The sequence below is a fragment of the Thamnophis elegans genome, chromosome 10, assembly GCF_009769535.1.
Source record: "Thamnophis elegans isolate rThaEle1 chromosome 10, rThaEle1.pri, whole genome shotgun sequence".
NCBI classification, from domain to species: domain Eukaryota; kingdom Metazoa; phylum Chordata; class Lepidosauria; order Squamata; family Colubridae; genus Thamnophis; species Thamnophis elegans.
Genome location: NC_045550.1, coordinates 13,549,289 through 13,573,902, shown reverse-complemented (window position 1 = coordinate 13,573,902; position 24,614 = coordinate 13,549,289). Strand labels below are relative to the sequence as shown.

The 24,614-nt window shown below is 35.3% G+C and overlaps 1 protein-coding gene across 1 annotated transcript in view; it reads right to left on the bottom strand.

Moving 5' to 3' along the window:
* GFRA1 (GDNF family receptor alpha 1) overlaps nucleotides 1–24,614 on the bottom strand; it is a 269,475-nt gene that overhangs the window by 83,403 nt on the left and 161,458 nt on the right. The window contains 1 exon segment of the mRNA XM_032225807.1: nucleotides 6,197–6,536. Within this exon segment, the coding sequence (XP_032081698.1) occupies nucleotides 6,197–6,536 (340 nt within the window).

Here is a 24,614-nt window from a genome sequence, read left to right as displayed (position 1 = left end):
CAAATGGCCATCCAACATCTTCTTAAAGACTTTCAGTGTTGGGACATCCACAACTTCTGGGGGGAAGCTGTTCCACTGATTAATTATTCTAACTGTCAGGAAATTTCTCCTCAGTTCTAAGTTGCTTCTCTCCTTGATTAATTTCCACCCATTGCTTCTTGTTCTACACTCAGATGCCTAGGATAATAGTTTGACTCCCACTTCTTTGTGGCAACCACTGAGATATTGGAACACTGCCATCATGTCTCCCCTAGTCCTTCTTTCTATTAAACTAGACATACACAGTTCCTGCAATCATTCTTCATATGTTTTAGTCTCCAGTCCCCTAATCATCTTTGTTGCTCTTCTCTGCACTCTTTCTAGAGTCTCCACATATTTTGTACATTGTGGCGACCAAAACTGAATGCAGTATTTCAAGTGTGGCCTTACCAAGGCATTATAAAGTGGTATTAACACTTCCCGTGATCTTGATTCTATCCCTCTGTTTATGTAGCCTAGAACTGTGTTGGCTTTTTTGTCAGCTGCTGCACACTGCTGGCTCATATTTAAATGTTTCTATATTTAAATATTTTACATTATGATAATTCCACACTGTGTGAACTAGACTGGCCTGGGTTACTATAAAAAACCAAGGATGTGCATAAACTTTGTGGATCTACCTACTGGATATTCATTCCTGTAAAAGTCCCCATGGGCGAATAGGCGGCAATATAAATGTAATAATAAATTAATAATAATAAATAAAAAGTAACTGGATTCCATAAAAGCCATTGTATAATTATCCCTGGGTATCTACTGAGATTCAGTGACGATTGTATTGAAGTTCATTTGGTACTCAATACTAGAGGTAGTACATAGTAAATAAATCTGAGACCTTAAGAGGCATAAACTCTTCTATATAATGGCAATAAATAATATCTGACTAAACATAACATAGTAGCAGTAACAACATTCTAATTCAAAGTAAAATAAAGAAATAAACAAGAGAAGCCAAGAGCCATAACTGTGGCACTATTTTTTTCCCAGCACATAAAGAAGATTCACATAAAATCTATCATAAGAGACATTCCTAAATGCAATAAATGTAAGTCAAACAAGAGAATTTAATCAAATGGAACATCCAGGACTGTTATATAGTTTAATATTTTTAAAGCTTAGGAACAAAATTGATGAAAAACTTTACTAACTGTAGTAAAGGTTTATACATATGTTATATCTAAATATAACTCGTTTATATTCCTGCATTTCTTGCATTTTTTAATTTGGTGACTGTAAAATTTCAGTCAATTGGCATTATTTTTCAAAGAATATATCATTTTTGGGGCGAGATTTTAATTTTGATTTAACATGATCGTGCTTCTAGTTCTCATTGGTAGACATGAATATTTATCTGGAATATTATGACAAAGGAATAACAGAATGTAAGGATTGCTCAACTACCATGCTCTTTGTTCCTGCAGTGGTTCCTTTGTGACTCACATTTTTAAAAGGTAGTCTTTTACAGAGCGTGTCTGTGTGACCTCTAAGGAAAGCATGTCAGTGAAAGACTAAAGGAAGATAAGCTAAGAGACTGTTTGCATGTCAGCATTTTTCAATCCATTTTCTCTTAATGGACACTGGAAGCACAGAGAGAGCCAGCGAAAGAACTCTGGGATTTCAGCAATGGGTTATATGTATTCCAAGGGTAAATTGTTCTATTTATTGTTTTAATATGTGAAGTATCTATACAAATAATGATCCTTCCTAAAGATGGGGAGATCCCAGAAGTTACCATATATGCTCTTCGGTTGATTTATTTCCTTCAATTAGAAAACAAAATTAAACACAGCTCTCAATGTCCAAAAGAAGTGCCTAGAGACCATTGGACATAATTATTTTCATTTATTCCCTGCAATGTCTTAACAGACCTAGCATTTTTAGATCACAGCACTGGGACGCTGAAAGCATTTTCCCAACCTTTCTGAGAAGGAGGGGGAAAGGTAGCAAAGGTAGTTAATGAATACAGATAAACTTGAGCAGAGCAAATGAAGAAAAACAAGGTCACCAAAAGTTATGCTAAAAAGCATCAGGCTCTTCTCGCTATCAATTATCATTGAAGGAAGCCATTACACTGGACTGCAATCAGTGAGTATTCTGTGGAATCCTTCATGCTCTCTGAGTTTGGGGTTTGTTTGTTTTTTGCTTCTAGACGTTTCATTACCCAACTAGATAACATGTTCAGTGCAAGTTTCTTTCTTTCTTTCAATCTTTCCCCTTCTGCTTCTTTCTCCTTAGTTGTCATATCTTTTGCATTGTTTACCTATTTCTTTGTTACCATAGTAGCTGTTGGAGTCTTGTGGCTGAAGAGCAAAGGCAATAGTCTTTAAATAATAAATTAAAGAAACAAAAGAGTTATCTAAACATGGAAACTACAAAGGGAATCTGGCTAATAATACAGAGCCTATTGTCTTAAAAGTCTCTATCTGATTCAAGAAATGAAACTTTTCATAACTTGTTCTGTTCCCATTAAATTCCTAAGCAAACATCCCAATATATAAATAAAGTTAGAAAAGCGAGATAGTAAATCACCATATTTCCCATCATTAATGAAACATACATAAAATGAACATTTCCTGTATGCAGGACTAATAGGGAAAATCCAATCAGGTCTCATCTAATTGGTGGCTTTTCTTTCCATTTTCTGTTTACTTTTCTCCTCATCAATATTTTGTGATTTCATTTATTTATTACATTTTTATACCAGCCATAAACTCCTATTGGGTGACTGTGCCCTGCTCTCCTCATTTATTGTAACAGGTTATGCATGTGAAAATTTCGTATCATACATGGCTACGGAGATTCTCAGTCATCCAGGTCATGGTTGTCCCAAAGAGGCTTTTCCAAGAGGCAACTGGACTTTTCTAATCAAAGAAAAACAAGAAAGTCCAGTTGCCTCTTGAAAAAGCACCTTTGGGACATTCATGTCATACATGCTTTCAATCTAGAGCACTGAACAAAAGATAAATGTAAATCAAAAGAATGTAAAAAAGGATTTCAATAACAAAAACACTACAAAAATAGAAATACCAGGAGAAAATACAGAAAAGTCTTCAGCTTATGATTACAATTGAGCCCAAAATTTATGTTGTTAAGTGAGACATTTGTTAAGTGAGTTTTGCCCCATTTTATGACTTTTCTTGCCACAGTTGTTAAGTGAATCATGGCAATTGTTAAATTAGTAACCTGGTTGTTAAGTGAATCTGGCTTCCCCATTGGCTTTGCTTGTCAGAAGGTCACATAAGGAGATCACTGCAATTGTCATGCACCAATTGCCAAGCATCCAAATTTTGATCATTTGACCATGGGAATGCTGCAACATTTCGTAAGTGTGAAAAACGCTCATAAATCAGTTTCTTTCAGTGCTGTTGTAACTTTGAACAGTCACTAAATGAACTGTTGTAAGTCAAGGCCTACCTGTATACCTTTGACTACCTGTGTGCATGCTTCAAAAGGAGAAGGAGAAGAAGCCATCTTTATATTCAAGTCCATCTAATTCTAGTTTGAAATGTAGTATATTCAGTGGAGTAAATCCAGCAAATTTATATTCACGCAATGTTAAAATGGGCAAGCAGCGTTCACACATTTGCTGAATTGTCTACCTCTATTTTTTCCCCCTAGTCATCAGTGTTCTGGAAAGGCTTTTAGGAACCACATAATAAATTGTCTCTGCGTCATTAAATGAGACTGATGGAATTTTCTCTGCCTATAAGGCCAAGATTAAGCTTATTACCAGAGTCAATAAGCAGCACTGAATATCAGATTCTCAAAATAAGAGAAGACATAATATGATTGAAAATCGGTGATATTATATTCTGATCAATAGAATAATTTAATCCACGGAAATATGATTAGAAATAAAATCTGCATTGAAGCTCTTCATATCAGAGTTGATGGATAGGAAATGGCATAAGCTGAGAAAATGACCTATAGGCTAAGAGCTATAAAGTGAATAAGCCAAATAATGTTGCCTCTATGCTATATTCACATATCATGTTTTCATATTTCTGAAAACTAATACTCTCCATATTTAAAATATAGCTTCCAGAATTCAAGCTAACAAAGAGTTTTCACATTGTGCGTCAACTCCAGGGACATTGAAAAATTCAAATATGGGATTGCATATTTGCATAATATATTCATTGCGGAACACTGTTTTTTGAAAAGTTCTCTTGATGTACAGGTTTAATTTCGATTATTATAGAAAGCAGGAAATAAAGGAAATAAAGACAAAAAGGGCAAGAAAGAATAATGATTCCAGTGGTTTCAAACAGCTCTTAAAACAGACATAATAACCCAAATTACCAGTAAAATTAAGAGACATAGTAACAGCAGCTGCCAAAATTCAACACTCACTCAAAGGCACAAAAACAACAAAGACATAGTAAACAAACACTTTGATCTGCTAATTGTCTAACCATTAAGAGTGGAACTTATCAGTCTATGCCCAAAAATGTCTTCCTGCCAAATATGTCAGCGTTATAACTCCAGTAATCATCCATTTTGATATAACTTGCTTTATTAAATAATAAAGCAATGCTATTGCAATATAAACAAAGCAATATTAAATAATGACTTGCACATGGAAGTCATTATTTAATATTACAGCAAACAAGTGATGAACATGCAAAGGTGACCTAGCTGTGAAACAATTACCTGAACAGCCAGACTGTCTAAGGTAAAACCTTCAAGCAGAAGCTACAATGGAAAGAGAACTGTAATAGGTAATCTGCACAAACATCCATTTTCATATTCCTGCTGCTTTCAAAAAATAGCAATAGCGTTTGGGGTTTTTCTTTTTTTACCAAGGAGCTGCAGCTGTGCAATGATGGAGAACGCAAGACATAAAGTCAAAAAAGATGAGGGAAAGTGAGAAAAAGACGATTGGTTAACCATTGGATTTCCTATTTTCAACAATCACAGAATTGACCAACATTCTAGTTGTCAGTTTAATGAAAATAGCTACACAGCTAGGAAACCTACCGTTGGAAATATTATTTCGTCGCTGTACTGATCAAAAGAACTATACATAAAAGAAATCTGGACCCTTCAAATAATTTAAATAATAAATGTGTGAAAATCAGGGATAATGGTGATTTAAAAAGTCTTTATATCATAATATGACCATAGTATTAGGACTGTTTTTTTGATTATATTGAAATAATGGTGAGTGCTTGGCAGCATAAATCACTAATGAGGAAATGGCCTCATTATTAGAAGATCAAAAAAATTCACAAAAAATATTTATCTTATTTATTTAATGCTTCAACTTAATTCTATGTAATTGAATCCCCAAATTACAAATGTCCCCAAAGTAGTTTTTTTTTAAAAAACAACAACAACAACACAGATGTCATGCTTATTTATGTTCTAACTTGTTGATGTTTTGGTGAACCATCCAAACTGAGGGAAAAATTGAATGAATAAATAAACCTAAAAAATCTGCATACTGCAACATAAAAATTACATAGGAAATGGAATTTTGCATTTATAGTTTCAATCTGGGTTTAAAAGAAGATTGTATCTTTTTGGATGATCTGCAGTTGGACAGATCCCATCACTTGTTTTTTAAATAGGTTTTCATCTATTAATACCAAGATTTCTTTGATTTTTTTTGGTTACATATGTGTAAGTTGTGTCATGTGTATCATCTCTTGGAAATTGTCTTTTTTTAACATTTTAGTCTATTTAATACCTTCCTTCTTCTTCATTTAAATATCAGAACCCACGCCAAGCTGTGAACTAATCACAATTTGTTTAGGAAAACTAATTATAGTTATACCAACTACTTTATTATTAGTTTTTAATCTCATCAAATATTTCTTAATTAAAAGTTGTTGATTTAGCTGCCAAGAACGGTTAGAATTGTAGAATTGTTTAGAAATGTTAGACTATTTCATTTTCTTTCTTGCTAGAGATACATTTGTGTGTGCATACCAACACATATGCGCGCACGCACACACACACACACTTTCCAGGATAATAGATATGCAAGCGATATGCAAGTGTAACTAGATGTTTATATTATTCTGTTAGAGAATACAAGTTTTCTTTCCTGATTGCCCCGTTCCCTGATGAAAATACTGTTTCCTAGCTCTGGCAATTTCAGCAGTTCCTTGCACCACGTCATTAATCACCCAAGTGTCATGTGTTATCTTACCTGCAGATGTAATTCGTCTTGCAAGTCTCTTGCAAATTCAGGCAGTTTGGTTTCTCCCTGTCCTCATAAGAACACGCAGGGACAATAGTCTGTCGTCTTCTTTCTGTACATGCAATATCTCGGCAGGAACAGAAGAGCATTCCATAACTATGCTTGGGGGGAACTTTGTCAAAAAACTGCCTTAGGGCTTTGTGACACTTCCGCTTGTTGCAGATTTCATTAGACACACTGTAGGTACAGGGTGTTATGTACGCCGATCGATATTTCTTGCAGATATCATTCAGGTTACAGGCTTTTGCAGCATCCAGACAGTTGTTCCCTTTTGAAATGACAGGCTCCGCTGCATAAAAAGTAGATGAAAAGATTATTGCAGCAAGTTGAAACTTAACTCAAGAAACTCATGATTATTGCAGAAAATATGAGGCAGCTTTTGACAGGAAATATATAAAGACATAGTTCATTCGTTTGTCTGTTTGTTTATTTATTTGCTTTCATATTTATATACCACTGTTTATATACCAAATGTATATACCTTGCTGTTTTAGGGCAACTACAATAGTAGTTGCAATGCTCAGGCCACAACTTCAGGAATTATTTGATTTAGTCACAGATTTTTGAAGACCAATCTCTAAATCTCAGCAAAAATAAAAATACCCAAAAAACTGTAATTGGTAAAAGATAGTTGTAGCATCCTGCTAGATTTTAACATCACTACAGTCATAATTATACATTAAATCCCAAGTTTTTATTTTGTCTACAACAGTGTGTGCAGAAATGCAAACTAAATCCAAGCATAATTTCCATATAATTTGCAGGGCATATAATTATGCAATATAGGCATGGTAGACACTAATTACTATACGATTACAGAGTAATTATATGCCTATTTGTTTCTAGGAAGCAAATGTTATGCAAAATGCCTTAAACTATGCTGCCTGCAATAAGCAGTTACCAAGATTCTGAGCTGCTGCATGTCAAAACATAGATTTATCTTGGTATATTCTAATATTGCTAGCAGTCTAACATGCTGCCTCCAGTTAAGGATGAAACAGGGGAGTTGAGCTTCATCTGAGACTCAGATTTTTGTCACTCTGCCACTTTGACCTCAGCCACAAGGATACATAAGTTTCTCAAGAAGCAAAGCTTCAAAAAATAATAGAAAGTAAGTCCATCGTGCTGGTCTTTTCCATTTGCATTAATCAAGAAACAAGATCTATTTTGATCTTACAGGTAGTCCTTGACTTATGATGACAATTGAGCCCAAAATTCATGTTTCTAAGTGAGAAATTTGTTAAGTAATGTTTTCCCTATTTTACAACTTTACATGCCACATTAAGGTAAGTGAATCACTGCAGTTATTCAATTAGTAACATAGTTGTTAAATGAATTGGGCTTCCCCATTGATGTTGCTTGTCAGTAGATTGCAAAAGGTGATCACGTGACTCTGTGAAACTACAGCCATCATAAAATGTGAACCAGTTGCCGAGTATCTAAATGTAAATAATGTGACACGGAGCAATGCTGCAACGGTTTTAAGTGTGAAAAATGATCACAAGTCACTTTTTTCAGTGCTGTTGTAACTTTGAATGGTCATTAAAAATGTTATAATTTGAGGGCTACCTGTATTTTTAATATACATTGATATATATATATATATATATATATATATATATATATATATATATATATATATATATATATATATATATAAATAAATAAATATATATCAGGCTTTAACTTCAGGAAAAACATGTGCATGTTTTGTGTACACTGAGTGAATACTTGTATATTGTCCAAATAAATCTTTTTTGCAGTAGGGAAACTTAAAAAGGAATCAAGGTGAGAAAACTCAGCATGAAAATAGAATTAATGGACAAAAGTAATAGCAATAGCAATAGCACTTAGCTTATATAGCTTCAAAGTGCTTTGGAGCCCTCTCTAAGCGGTTTACAGAGTCAGCATATTGTCCCCAATAGTCTGGGTCCTCATTTTACCAACCTAGGAAGGATGAAAGGTTGAGTCAACCTTGAGCCACTCAGAATCAAACTCCTGGAGTGAGCAGTGAGTTAGCCCTGCAGTACTGCATTCTAACCACCATGGCTAATAAATTCTAATGAGGCTATTAATACAAAAAAAGAAACTATTAGTTGGCAAATATAATATACCCATATTTTTCTGAGTATAAGATGCACCCTTCTCTCTCCTAAAAGAGCTTGGAAATGTTGGTGGGTCTTATACACCAAATACAGCCATTTTTGGCCTCCTGAAGCCCCAGACCTGCATCCCATTTTTGCAAAAAACAGGCCATTTTTCACAAAAACTAAGGCATTTGTCTTTCCCCAGCCTCCAGCAGCACTATGCAGGCTTCAGCAGGGCTGGGAAAAGGCAAAAACTGAAAAATGGCCTGTTTTCCTCAAAAACAGGGGCGTTTTTGCCTTCCCCCAGCCCGCTGAAGCCTGCACAGTGCTCCTGGGGGCCGGGGAAGACAAAAACTTTTTTTCTTACCTCTTCGAAATCTTGGCGCATCTTATATATCGGTGCATCTTATAGTCCAAAAAATATGGTATATGTAGTAGCGTTTTCATTGACACAAATTCATGGACTTTTTAAGCAGTAACATTCAATGAAAAACATGGGGAGTGCTATGCTATGCATAAGTCTACAGTAAAAGCAAATATTAAATCTTTTTTATATTCTACATCTGCCAAGAAACATGAAGATATTCCCAAAAAGAGCATATGTCCTTTTTGGACATGTTCTTTATGCATCAGCAAGCATAATTAATAGAAGTAATCCAGACTTAACTTCTAAATTAATGTAATATTCCAAGATATCTGACATCTATCATCTGAATCATGATAAATATTCAGATTCCCATCAAGTCCCAGAAATGTTCTGCTTCTACCAATACTGAACAATTGTTGGTACCTTGTCGGTATGACATTCAAATTATATGTTGTGTTTAAAGTTGACCTAGAACCAAACAAATTAGTTATTTGCTCCGAAATATATTTTTCATTCCTTTTTCTGAACTTGGTTGTTTGCTTGCAGATGTTTTATTATATATTATGAATTTTTGTAATTTGTTTGTAATTTTTTTTGTAATTACAAATTACAAAAACAATGTGATATATCACATTTTAATTCTGTAGTACATCTTTCTATTTGGCTAAATAATCAAAACAGTTTGCAAAATTTCCTATATTAATGCTTTCTTGGCTAAAACATATAACATTACTATAATGTTGCTATAATCATCTGTACATTTGATTCTGTCCTTGTGAAACTAGTTCAGCCAATATACTGAGGACCCGGATTGTTGTTGGGGGCAATATGCTGACTCTGTAAACCGCTTAGAGAGGGCTGAAAGCCCTATGAAGCGGTATATAAGTCTAACTGCTATTGCTATTGCTTATAACTATTTTTAGGTTTTAATCCATCCATCCATCCATCCATCCATCCATCCATCTATCTATAAATGGCTCTCTGTGTGTATGTGTGTAGGGGTGTCTGTGTGTGTTTGTGTGTTCCAGCAGAACTCTGGAATGCCTTGAGCAATTTCAACCAAACTTAGTACACAAATGACTTACTCTCCAGAAACAAATACTGTGGGCATAAGTCACTCCTAAAATGTCTCAGAGTTTGTGTTCTGTTAATATAGAGCCTGTTGTGCCTTAAAATGACTTCTACTGTTCTGCTGTAAAATGGTTTCTACTGTGCAGCGCACTGGATTTTCTTCACAGTGCTCCACGAGGAGGCTTCCTCTAGTAAGGGGAAAAATTCAACATTAGAAATTACTTTTGGTCCGGACAATTCCTCCCTATAAATAAATACCAGCAATGCCAGGTTATCGGCTATTTTTTATAAATAAATCAATGCAACCAACATACTCAATACTTGTTCTGATTTCTATTTTGTAATAACAACAACCCTGTGAAATTTTTTATGTCCATTAATTCAAGAGTCTCATTTTCTGAAAAGCTTAACAACTGGAACTTCTCCCGATTCTTCTGAATCTCCTGATTCTGAATCTATACTAAACGTTGATCAATAAAGCCAATGTGTACATTTCTCTAAGTATCTATTGGTGCACTGTAACATATAAATTGGAAATGAGGTTAGAAGCCATGAAGTTGACCTACTGGAAACTAATTTTTAACAAATCATCTTCAGTCCTAAGTGAAGGAATGACATGGGCTACTAGCACCACTGAGCTAATAATGGTTCTTCCATGGAATCAGAATGCTCCAACTAAAGATTTTCCACTGTGAAATTGAATCAGGAATGGAGAATCTTTGTTCTTTCGATGTTTTCGGCTTCCACAACCAAATTCAAACTGAGTGATGAAGGCTGAGTAATGAAGGCATTTGTAATCCAACACGAGGATTTCCATCACCGGTGTAAAAGTTATATTTTTAAAGAAACAAGGAAGTACTTTGTTCCTGACCACTACAACAAATTAACTGACTGAAATCTATGTGGAAGCAGTGCCAATCGTTGTATCAGTTATTTATATTCGGGAACAGTAAGTTCAGGTGCAACAACAACTGTAGCTCAAACATGTTGAAACAGACTGTCAGCCTTATCAGGTAGATCAGACAGAACTCAAGGCCAGATAAGCTAATTCTACTTTATTGTAAAGCTACATTAACAGAATCTTGGAAATCTGAAACTACAATTCTTCCGCCATGTTTACAGCCGAAGACATTGGGTAGGGGGGCCCTCGTGACACTCTTGCTCCACCCACTATGTAGCTGTGGCTATGCTCCCTATTATGTGAATGCTCTCTAGTCAGCATCTCCTTGTGTAGCATCTCCCAAAGCCATTCTCACATACCTTTTACCTGCATGGTATGTTGCTTTTTTAATTATTTCTTTTTAATTATTATTGTTTCCACTTCCATCATGACTGATACAATTATCACTAGGAAGTATTAACATTCTTGTGGATTGTCCTATGAAGGGAAGTAGCCTGGTAAAGATTCTTTCCAATCTCTAGGATAATCTATAGCATACACTTGCTATTTTCATCAGAATGTCTTTATACTGAATGGGGAAATTAACATCACATCTGGCACCTTTAAAAGAAAATATGCCTTTAAAAGAATTGCAAGTATACGAAGCAGAAAAGCACCACTGCATGCATTGCAATTCTGTCAGGAAATCTATGTGTGATCTGCAAATTTATGATTAGCAGCAACTGAAATTGTACAAAACATTAAAGTATTTAATGTTCAGAACAATCACACCCCTTAATTTTCAGAAGTGTGTGCAGATGCAAGTCCCATTAACTTTAGTTTGGAACATGCTTAGACAATACTTTGAGGACATTTCTGACAGTTATCGGGTGATTTATACCCTATTTTCTTCCTAAATGAGATGAATTTTTCACTGAAGCAGATGTTCAGACTCAATGTTTATGAAAATCTATGTATCTTCCCCAGTTACACCTGTTATTTTGACTCCACGTAAAACCATTTGAGAATTCTCAGATTAGAAAGTTAATTGGTTAATTAGCAGATTTAGCACCAGCAAATAATTGTTTCCTATAGCTACATGTAAACAAAATATTGATAACACAAGAATAATCCATCCTTAGGAAAACAGATATAATATATCCAAAGTTGGGCACTTTAAATCCTAGTGATTTCAAATGCAAAGTTCAATATGACATTAAATGTCTTTTCATAAGACAACAACAATGCCATTTCAAAAGGTTTATTTTTCCTGGATGGTGCTTATATTATAGACGAATATCTTCCACCTTGGCATTGCCAATATATGGTAGTCTGTACTGAAATTCCCATAGTTTTTAGATTTAGGCTTGTAATTTCAGAAGCTGCAGTTCCAACACAGCTAGAAAGTGCTAGTTTTAGAACCATAATATCGGGATTTTCTACCTTTGTTTTATTTTTTCTGTTTGTTGACGTTAACTGATATTTTCTTCAAAAACTTGGACAAAGTCTTCCATTCTACAAACTTAGCCTGCTCCAATTATAATGACCAAATATTACATGCCATGACACCTAGCTTGCTATGTGTTAATATATTTGGTATGTAATGATAATTTTTCAAAAAAGAAAACCCTGCTTTTGTAGTTGCCTATATTCTTAGATGCTATCTTGATAATTCTTAGGTTCTTGGTTATGATTTAACTATTACAATTTTTACCAGTCTTAGATTGATTCTAACTGTAGATTATCCAAACATAATAATAATAGGTTATAAATAAAATAATATAAATAACAAAAGGTCCATTTAATGCTTGTTGAGAAACCGTGTTGAGAAAATCACCATTAATCAATTTCAGAGGGCAGCTTTACTTGAAATAACCTACATCTTGTGACAATTTCTTTAACATTGTTAACAACATCTGCCTATTTCAGGGTCCTTGGGAAGTAGGTGCATAGAAATGCCTAAAGAACTGCCAACCATAATAGCACTAAACAATAGCACTTATATACCGCTTCATAGTATTTTATAGCCTTCTCTAAAGGGTTTATAGAATCAAAATATTGCCCCCAACAATCTGGGTCAACATTTTACTGACTTCAGAAGGATGGATGGCTGAGTTAACCTTGAGCTGGTGAGAATTGAACTGCCAAACTGCAGTGACCTGGCAGTCAGCAGAAGTAGCCTGTACTACTGCATTCTAACCACTGTGCCAGTATGGCTCATAATAAACAATATAGCAAAACAATAAAACAAAATAGTTTTTTTGAACATTGGCATTTAAGTGTCCCCCTCAAAGTCAGCTTGGAGTTTGAGAGTGTCTAAACCTAATGAAATAAGTAAATAAATAATGTAACAGATGTTTCTCCCCAAATTAATAGAGGCAGTAGACATTCTTTAATGTTGAAATAATTCAAATGGGGGGAATTATATCAATTGGTGTCTGTATGATACCCAGTGACTAGTTGCTGGATTGCACTTGAACATGAGCAGTATATAAACTCCTGGCATCAGATGCCAAGTGTCAATTTCAGATTTATTCAGAAAAACTAGATCAATGCATATTCACTCTCTTGCACAGAATTATCCTGAAATAATTCATCAGCAATTAATGGCTGCGAATATCTGCATTATATGATTATACACCTCTATTTGGAGGAAATATTTTTGAAAAGCCCCAGTCTGAACAGACAATGTACCAGAGTCAATTCCTATCTACCTCAGGTTTCTTTTGTCAATGCAAAAGTCAGGATATCATATTGTGCTTATTAAGATAAATCACCATTTAAAATCCATCTATAGCAGTGGTTCTCAACCTTCCTAATGCCGTGACCCTTTAATATAGTTCCTCATGTTGTGAGGAAACATAAAATATAAAACATAAAACATAAAACATAAAAGGAAACATAAAACATAAAAATTATTTTATGTTTTCTGTATTTTTTCTAAAATATGTGTTTTCGGATGGCCTTGGGCAACACCTGTGAAAGGGTCATTCGACCCCCAAAGGGTCCCGACCCACAGGTTGAGAACCACTGATTTATATGGACATGTTCAAGAGAAGGGCATAAACATCAATAATATAAATATTACCAGAACTCTTACTACCAATTTAACCAGGTTTAGGTAACAAAATATCAGTGCACATTCAGTGTTTCATACTGCATTAATTTCATGCTAATTAAATCATCATAGCATCGAATAATAACCATGAAATCCTACATATATTATTGAGTTCTTGGGTGGTTTGTCCTTTAATGTCTGCTCTGAGTCTATTTTCAAAGGAAAGAATAAAGGGATTGGAACAAAAAGGCCAAATAATATGTGGTAATCAAGGTCAGGGAACAGAAGTGGAAACACAGGTAGATCCTGTAACATCTTTGAATTTTTCAGCTGCAATCAGAGCTTAAGGAGCTTTTTGGATGAGAAATGAAATGTCTTCAAAGAAAAATTAGAGAGTTCAGTTGCCTTTTGAAAAAGCACCTTTGGGACAGTAATTTTAGTGTTTGAACCATAAATACTACCAACCAGTGTCAAGTAGAAGAAGACAACCAGTTTGGTTTAGTGGTTAAAGCACCAGGGTGGAAACCAGGAGCCTGTGAGTTCTAGTCCCTCATTTGGCATGAAAGTCAGTTGGGTAATTTTGGCCCAGCCATTCTCTTTCAATCTAACCCCCCTCAGCAGTTTATGGGGAAACAGGAGAAGGAAATAGTATTATGTATGATCACCATATTGAGTTATTTACAAAATAATAAAGGTAGAGTTAAAATAAAAGAAAAGGATGAATTGCAGACAATATCAATAGGTACACTTGGGCATCTTGGATGAAATGGCTTCCTTATAAATGAGAACAATAAGGAATGAAAGCAAAACTGACTAGGAAATTAAACATTATCAAAGGCTGGAAGGAACTTTTACTTTAGTCAACCTTGTGTCTCTGCATCTACACTCTTTGCTTAAGAATCATTTTTATGGAAATTATTTTCTTTACCCACACTGTTTTCACTCTTCTGACTGTTTTATGTAGCCCATCAATCTATTTGTTATGCAAGGCTTTTGTTTCTTTGGTTTTGAAATTCTAAGAAGAGGAGGTACCAATCTAGTAGGTTTTGTAGTTGTTAAAAGAAACCATCCATATCCATTGTGGTTTCCCATAAAAGGTGAGACACTTCTTAGTTCAGTTTTCAGCCAATATGGTGCATTGAAAAGGATGAAGAGATGGTGGCACATTCCCACTAAGGAAAGTTTCTTGTGATATCTGTCCAGAAGTGTCATGACTAAGAATAAGAGAGAATCCCGCTGCCACCTGGTTAGTTGAGTGGATCAGGTTGATGTGTGGCTTACTGGATTTGACTGAACTACCACTCAGTTTATTCTATATTTGCTTACAAAGTGGTTGCTAATTCAGGTAACACCTCTGTTCTAACCTGAAACATCTTCTTTCCAGTTCTGTATTGACTGAGTTTAGACTCATACATTGGTCTGAACAATTCTATAGCTATAATGTCTCCACACATATGTTTTACTATACATTTTACTATACATATGAGTCTCTTTCTCCTTCTAACTCACTCTATGGGTCAGAACATTCTACAGTCTATATGGACAAGACGTTCTTTTTCCATTTCTCACATTCTCACAAGGCTGTCATTACAGAGAGAGTATTCCCAAGAAACTTAGAAAAACTGCTAAACAAATGGTAAGAGGATACCTGATCCAGAGTTAGGTAACTGTCTCATATGTTACTACATTGATGGTTTGCTAATCCAGAGGGACTTTAGAATGTTAAAATGTCTTCCTGTTGTGTAACTCTATACTAAAATTACAAATACATTATGTATTAGAAGAATTTTCTGTGTAATCAATCCATCTAACTGAGAGCAACTCTGTGCATGCAGACTACAAAGTTGCAGAATTAGGAACTGAATGGGTTGTTTCGGATGATTTCAGCATAACAAGTCCTCACATAAATTTATCTGAATTACCTTAGAAAACAGAATAGAGTTACATGTTAGGGGTGTATTTACGTATACATTTTGTGCATTTAGCCACTATTCAAATATTATGCCTGAAGCTTTTTAAGCTCCCTAAAAGTAAACTACATTCCAGTGTTATTTCAGGGCCTATTGGTCCAATATACAGTATATAAAGGACGCCTTTCTCCTGTAGTCAATTTTTTTATGTAGATATGTATGCATTAATTAAGCACAATTTATGTGCACCATGATTTAAAAGGTATAAAAGTTTCGTCCCTTTCTTATGGAAATTATAATGTAATTATGATATAAGGGAAACAACAAAGATGTAGACACTGGTTAGATAAATATATAGGGAAGAAGTTATTTTTCTCTCCAACCAACGTCATATGCATCTCATACTTTATAAATGCAGTTACCATGAGCTCTGGCTTATTCACATCTATTCATTTTGATCATTGATTGCTGGCACATTATCCTTACAGGCAATCAGTGGCAAGTACATTTAAGTATAATAGAGTGGGAACTGAAACTGCTGTCTATAATCGCTTTACCTATAAACGCTGTCCTTTTTTTAATGCCAATGTATCAAGGGTAGCACAATTAGGACATGGGCTAAAGTGAATAGACAAGCACACACACAAGGAAAGTATAATTAAATAGAGGGAGCTTTAGTGAGAAAATATTAAATTCTACAGATTGGGAAAAATTCTGGTGAATTTGCTATGTCATATAACTAGTGCTTGTAGCACATTTGGAAACCTACATTCTTCTTGGCACCTCAAAACATATTAAACGGACGTCAAAATACTTCTGCTGTGCTGTAAAAAGAGATGTATAGTAAGGAGATGTAAAATATATAAGCCATTACAGCACTACATTATGTTGTATAGGTAGTCCTCAAATTACGACCAAAATTTGAGCCCAAACTATATGTTGCTAACTGAAACATTTGATAGATGACTTTTGTTCCATTTTACGACTTTTCATGCCACATTTGTTAAGTGAATCACTGCAGTTGTTAAATTAGTAGCACCGTTGTTAAGTGAATCTAGATTTCCCATTGGCTTTGCTTGTTAGAAAATCACAAAAGGTGTTCACATGACTCCGGGATACTGTAACTGTCTTAAATTGTCAAGCATCTGAATGTAAATCACATTGGGGATGCATCAACGGCCCTAAGTGTGAACATTGGTTATAAGTCACTATTTTCAGTGCCGTTGTAACTTTGAATGGTCACCAAATGAACTGTTGCAAATCAAGGACTACCTGTAGTTTTATTATTATATTGTATTGTCACTGTCCTTGTCCCAAGGATCTGTCAGTGCCCTGCAAGGATTTCCGAACTGGGAGACTGCAGATAGCAGTATTGTTGGAGATTATCTATTTATCTATCTGTCAGCTGCGACTTCATTTAATAATCAGGAAAGAAACCACTCAACTCCATTTGTTTGAAATCAAGTGTACTTTTACTAATTATAAACGAACAATAGTAAAGCTAAGCTGAATCTGGTTAATTAGGTGCGAAAGCAAAGAATATCATGTATAATTCAATCCCCTCCCCTTGGCACCCCAGTCCATAGTCCAATTATAATGCACCCAACTGTCAGGTGGGAGATAACTTCAAAAGACATCACCAGGATGGAATGCCGGACAGTTAACCTTGGCGGGAAACTCCCTTCCTCCACATGCGCAGTAAGATGGACAGGTCAGCGTCTAGAATCTTCCTCCAGCACATCATGAGTTCCCCTCCCAATTACCATGCCCCCCCTCCCCGTTACAATGGCAGCCGAAGCAGCAGCAAAGCAGAGGCTGACACTATCTGTTCTGTCTATCTTTCTGTCTGATTGTCTGTCTCTCTGTCCATCTATCCACCCATCCATCCATTCATCTCTCACTTTTATTGTTCTTTTTTTAATTTTCCCCACAACAACCCTGTAAAGTGAGTTGGATTGAAAGAGAGTGACTAATCCAAGACACCTGGATAAGTTTAATGCTTATGGCTGGGTTAGAACTCACAGTCTTCTGGTTTCTAGGCCAAATTTTAACTATTAGACCAAATGGGCTGTCATATTGTAGACTGGTATTGATAAATTAAATGCAGGCAACTGAAGGTATAAATATGATTATATATGAAAAGGCTAATATCTACTTCTAAAAGTTTGAATCAGTCTCATCTGGTTGTTTTGGATGCATTTAAAGATAGGAAGACATAGAGTAATTTGAAATAAATGAAGAACCAAAGGTGAATTTAGGCAAAATTGTGCAATATTTTGAATAAATGCAGCAGCAGATTTCTGTTTGTGTAGTGTTTATGAAACACAAACCAAATTACAAACATTAAAATCATATCATGAAAACAAACATAACAAAATAATAAAATGTACAAATATTTGATGTGAATTAATGTGACACATGAATGGATAGGTGGGAATGACAATGTGAGTAAAAATAAATAAATAAAGGAGCCATTCAGAGGTCCAAAGGAAAAGAAATGCTGACTCGTGAACATTTGCTATAAAAGAGCTCTGTTTGTTGTGAATATACAATTTAAGTATAAACTTAAATAGGCCAAAGGAATAAATATAAAAGCATAGTTGATTTTGATTGCTTAATATGCCATGTTAATAGAGTTAGAGAAATGTATAAAGAAACATGTAACGGTAAGGGAAACATATGAAAACTTTTGGCCTGGGCAACACCATGTTTTAATACAGTCAAGAGTGGGTTGACAGAAAAATAGGACATTGGAGAAAAGATAAAGGAAAGAATGAAAAAAACAGTGACTACAGAAAGAGAAAGTACAAGTACTGTATGAAAAGCATTAGTACACAGGTTTCATTTCCCAATGAAAAGAATAGTAGTTGCAACTTGCCAGAAAAGGAGATACGTAAGCTGTATTATAGAGTGCCATAGAACTGGATGCAGTTACAATACGGTAGGTATGAAAAAAAGATGTTTGCTGAAGGGAAAGAAGCTGTGGGTTAGAAAAATATATAATCTTTTTGATCGGTATTGTGTAAAGAATATAAAAAAGGTAACTGCAAAATATAATGTCAAAAAGGGATGATAAAGAATAAATAAAAAAAGAAGACCAATCCTGATGAAAGTAAAAAAAAAAAATGTTTCAGGCATGGAAAAAGAGGATTAAACAAGTAGCCTGCAGCAGACTGAATGGAATAAAAAAACAAGTATGAAATTGTTTTGGATGAAATTGAGGGCAAGGCAATACTGAAAGGAGTATTTTAAACATTTGAATGTGAATGACAATACACACACACACACACAGGTGCATACTGAAGTGTACACCTGAGGCAAATGTTATATATGTTAAGATCCAAGGGAAAAAATGATAAAAGGTGAATCATGAATGCTACGAGATTGTTAGCACTGCTGCTGGTACAGGCTGAAGAAACTGAAAACATGAATGTGGTTTGCATATGGAGTGGCTGTGGTAGAAAGCTGGGATAATTCCAATATTGTTCCCCAATAGAAATGATATCAAAGGTATCAACGAACAATTGCAAAATCCACAGAGAGATTAGTTTGTTAACTGTGCCTGATAAGGTATTTGATAACCTTTTGATTGAAAGAGTACAAGAAGGGATAATGGCCCAAACTGGGAAGTTTAGGCTGGGCAGAAGATTTTGTCCTTCAGCAGATCACTAAAGAACATATGAATCCACTCAGTCATCTTGAACCGTGTGCAGCAAATAAATTTAGTAACAAATAATGAAAGTTGGAAATTAATTCTAAATGCGCTGCTTGAGAACAAGCAGGTAATAGTGAACACACATTTGCATGCACATAAAATTGAAGGTTGATTATTGAATGTGATAAGAGCAGTATATAAAATAAAATGCACGAGTCTTAAAGGAAAGCTTAATAAATGTTTCTGCTTTATGTAGAGTATAAGACAAAGGTATCTTCCATTGGTTAATATAGTTATAGATAAATATATGAGAAAGCCTGTAGTTATGCTAAAGACATATGGCTGTGGATTTAAATGTAGATGTTATTTGGTATGAAGATGCCATGTCAGGCTGCGAATTTAAGTGATGTGCAGCAAGTGTTAGATATCTTGAATATATCATGTAGACTAGTAGCATGAAAAATTAATATATCAAGGATCAAGGTTTGAAAAAGAAGTGGAATTCTAATAAATGGGTTTATAAATATATAATTTAACTTCTGAACCTTTTAAGAATGTTCAGTAAAGAGGGGATAATAGTGGAAAAATGTTAAAATGTACAGGTAATCCTCGACTTACAGCCACCATTGAGCCCAACATTTTTGTTGCTAAGTGAGACATTTGTTAAATGAATTTTGCTCCATTTTATGACCTTTCCTTGCCACACTTGTTAAGTGAATCCCTGCAGCTGTTAAATTAGTTACACAGTTGTTAAGTGAATCTGGCTTCCCCATTAACTTTGCTTGTTAGAAGGTCTCAAAAGCTGATCACATGATCCCAAGTGCCAGCAACTGCAGCCGATCACATGACCTTGGTATACTGCGACCATCATAAATATGAATCAATTGCCAAGCGTCTGAATTTTGATCAGGATGTTGCAACAGTCATAAGTGTGAAAAATGGTCATAGGTCACTTTTTCAGTGCTGCTGTAACTTTGAACAGTCACTAAATGAGCTATTGTAAGTCAAGGACCACCTGTATGATACAGGTAGAAAAGTATTATGTAGTATGTTATCAGATGTAAGGAATAAAAGTTGGAAGAATCAAAAAATCGCTCATCTTATCCTGTGGAAATGAGTGCTGTAGATAAGAAAAGAAACATAGAAATGGGTTGCAGCAAGAATGGGCTATCTAGAAGCACATCTAGAAAAAATATGATCAGGAAGGGACGATTGCTGAATGATTGAGAACGCAAAAGAGACTGAAGAGCAACACACTCAACTTATTTAGTTACACAAAGAGATTTAATGGGGCTTAAATCACATAATAAATATTAAAAAAGACTGAAAGTTGTGGTAGAACAGACTTCATAAAGACCTCAAAACAATAAAAAATAGTTGATTGAAGGACAAAATATGAGGAATGAATCAGTGCATGGACAGGAAGCCTGTATACACAGCTTAGAAGGAAAACATGTTATATAAAAAAAAAATACAGTGAGACCTCAGGTGCCAACCATAATTCATTCCAGAACTTTGGTCGGCACCCAATTTGGTTGTGACCAGAAGGAAGACAAACTGCGCATGCACACACAGACAAAAATGGCGCAGGAGGGGAAATTGCCATGGCTGTGTTTATTCGGCACCTGAGGATGTGTTCATGATGTGAATGAAACATTTAGCAGATTTTTCAGTCGGCATCAGAATTGTTCATCATATGAGGTTCGGGACCCGAAGTCCCACTGTATAATGATGGGGTTGGTGTAAATTAGTCATTTCCTTTCCTATTCTTTTCCTCCTGGCTTAATTTATTTACTTACTATTTTTCATTCCTTTTGTGCAGTTTATATAACCCTGCTTGCTCCAAAAGCACCATTGTGCAAACAGTGTTGTATGTTAACTATGCATTGACAGGATCCCAACCCACTAGAGAAATGTTGTTGTCAAGCCAGGTGTACCGTCAAAGACTCTGTTGCTGGATTGTGGAATCAAAAGGAAAGCTGATTTAGTGCCCACAAAATTCCAGAATTACATGCACACAAAAGAGAGACAACATGTAACAGCCCCTTGCCAATTTATAGAGTATCACTCAGTATTCCTTTTTATTACTATAGAAGTTAATTCGCAACTTGTTTCCTTTTTCCCTCGAACTTGATTAATTACCATCTTAACGTAACTACTGTTCTCTTTCTTATAAATGGCCTCTCTCTAAAATGCTGCTCTTGCAAAAAATAAAACAGGAAAAAGCTTCTAGCTCTTTTTTTAGTACTACAGCCCTGCCTAACCTTGCTATTTTTCAAATTTATGGTCTTTTCCAATAGAGCTTGTGTGAATATTATAGCAAATCAGATAAAGTAAAGGGGGTAGCTCTTTAAGTGATACTTCTAGGTCTGGGGGATTTCCCTTCCCCCTCTTCTTGGTAAATATTGCATTTAGGTGTATATGTTAGCATTTGATAACCCAATATGTTGATCAGGTACTACTACAGAGAAATTGCATTGCTTGCTGATTAATTTCTTCTCCCTTGGTATACTCCACCCCATTTCCAATACCATATTAAAAGCATTAATGTAAAAAGAATCCTCCCCTTGAGCAACATTTTAAGAATATAATAACCAAGTAGCAAATACCATAAGCTTTTCTCAAAGCTGCCATTCATTTCAATGGGACATTTGCTCAAGACAGAATAGTGTGAGCACAGGGCTAAATTGTTGGTAATGTTTTTTTTAATGCAAACTAGTCAAATAAAACAGGATTTATGCTAGCTCTTCCTCTTGTAGTATGGTCTTTAAAAAGTGCAAATCTAGTGCAAGCAGAATCATGCCAAGCTATAAATGCAACATGAACAGAGATGCAAATCACTAAGCCCAAGATATTTCCTTACCATTGCACTCTCTCTCCCTCCCTCCCTCCCTCCCTCTCTCTCTCTCTCTCTCTCTCTCTCTCTCTCACGTGTGCCTGCATGCACACACACAAAATATCTATCTATCTATCTATCTATCTATCTATCTATCTATCTATCTATCTATCTATCTATCTATCTATCTATCATTTTGGGTGAGATAGGCAGTATATATATTTGATAGATATAGTTTGATAGATTGGTAAATAGACAGATAATATTGTACTCACTACTGATTGGTTCAAGGCAGGTAAGGCTTCAAACATGATGGATGGACTATTATCATAAAACTCCATAGAATACAAAGTCTCTGCAGGACATAAATTTGTGACAAAATATTCTTGTTGCTGGAGCTTTACTTATTACTACTAATGCTTATTTTAAAAAGAATCAAAACATGAATTTGTCTCATGCTACAGAAATGACTAAGAACTGCCAACTTATATTAAGTTTTCTTTCTTTCTTACTAGGTTCATCATTCTTCCCAGTGCAATGCTGTGATACATACTATATTGTCTCGATTTCTTGGGTTAACTGTTTAGAAGCTAATTTGGTAATATTCCCCTCTAATATTCCTCTCAGCTTTTCTAGCATGCAAACCTCAGCTACTCCTTTGAAAAGTAGGTCTTATATTTATTGAAACACAACCATCATCCACCAAAGAAGACTGAAATACGGAATGTCTAGATCTCACCATTCTTCCAAAGAACTCATGCATTGGTTTGTTGACCTACATAGAGTATCCTGTAGGGGAAGAAGGTTAAGCAGAAAGAGACTGACCCAAAAATAGATGGAGGCGAAATCACAACTCAATCGTTCTAGCCCTACTTTACAACAACAGAGAAGGAAAAGAAGAAACCCATGGGTTACTTTTTCTTTGTTTAATAGGACTTGATGGCTTAAGACTGCAAGGCAAAACAAAAATATGTCACCTCCAGGTTGAGTAAAGTGCAATGTGTGCGAAAGGGTCTTTTGCAAAAACAAAAAACAAAAAACAAACCCTTAAAGGTCCAGGAAACCAGCGACAAAGTAATCTAAGTATTCCATGTGGCCATTTTGATGGAACAATTTCTGGCATCACAAAAGATGGAAATGGGTAGAGTGTCCCAGATAATTTTTTGTGTGAGAACTTATCTCACATTTACTTACCATATTTTTCAGACTATAAGACGCACTGGAGTATAAGACGCACCTGAATATAAGATGCACCATGATTTTGAAGAGGTTTTTTTTAAAAAAAAAAAGCTTTTGCTCAAGCCTCACAAACCCTCTGCACGCCTTGTTGTTGTTGTTTTTGCAAAAAATGGGGATTCAGAGCTTTGATAGGCTTGTAGAGTGCTCCTGGGAGCTGGGGGGGGGGCAAAAATGAGCAAAAAAGGCACATTTTTTTTTTTTGCAAAAATGGCCTCTTTTTTGAAAAAAGGGGGAGGCATGCAGAGGCATTGGGAAGCTAGTAGAGTGCTCCTGGAGGCTGGGGAGAGCAAAAATGAATTTTTGCTCATTTTTGCTCTCCCCAGTCCTAGGAGCACTTTGCAAGCCTCCCAAGCCCTCTGCACATCCATTTTTGCAAGGGAGTGTGGTTTTGGTAGGCCAGAAATGCTGTATTCAGTGTATAAGACACACCATCTTTTGGGAGGGAAAGGGTGTGTCTTATACTCTGAAAAATACAGTATATCACTAGTTTTTTTTCTGTGTACTATTCCATGTACTTCAGCCATTAAACTACAGGATAAATTATACCTTTAAAAAATGTTGCTTTCCATATATTTTCCAAAGAACATTAAATTGTGAGCATACTTCTAGTGAACAAGGTCAAGGAGCTGCAGATTTTATTCATTAAAAGGAATTCTTGGTTAATTTTGTTATTTTTGTTTACAACAAATATCAGTTATTTTTAATTTAAAATTATACTTATTTGCTATAAACACATCATTAAGATAATCTTTTTGAATTTTCAGTCCCAGGTCTGTATAACCTGGCAATTGTTATCCAGTAGACCGCCAGAGCAGAAAGCTACGCAAAACGGTTTTTGTAGGCTATTCAATTTTTGTAATACATTTTGGCTTAGATCCAACAAAGCAGAAGGATATGGGATGCCACATTCTTGCACAATCTAGCAGATGGTGCGGAATGCTGGAAGTGATCTGTAGATCAATGACTCAGTCATCAGTAGCATCTGTGCCATGATTTGTTGTGATCATTACAGTATATTTTTTCCCATACTGAACTAGGAAAGTTCAGTCTTCGTTCTTGTGTATCTTGGGGAAGTCGCTTGTTTTTTAAACACAATAAAAATGAATTAATGATTCTAAATACGTAGAATGTTACACTATTAAATATAAAATACTGGAAAATAATTAATGGTTTGCAAGCCATCTGATCACTGCAAGGTGATTAATACTGCTGTCTCAGCAACTGCAATCGTTACCTTGTTAATCAACCTCTTCGACCTTCTGAC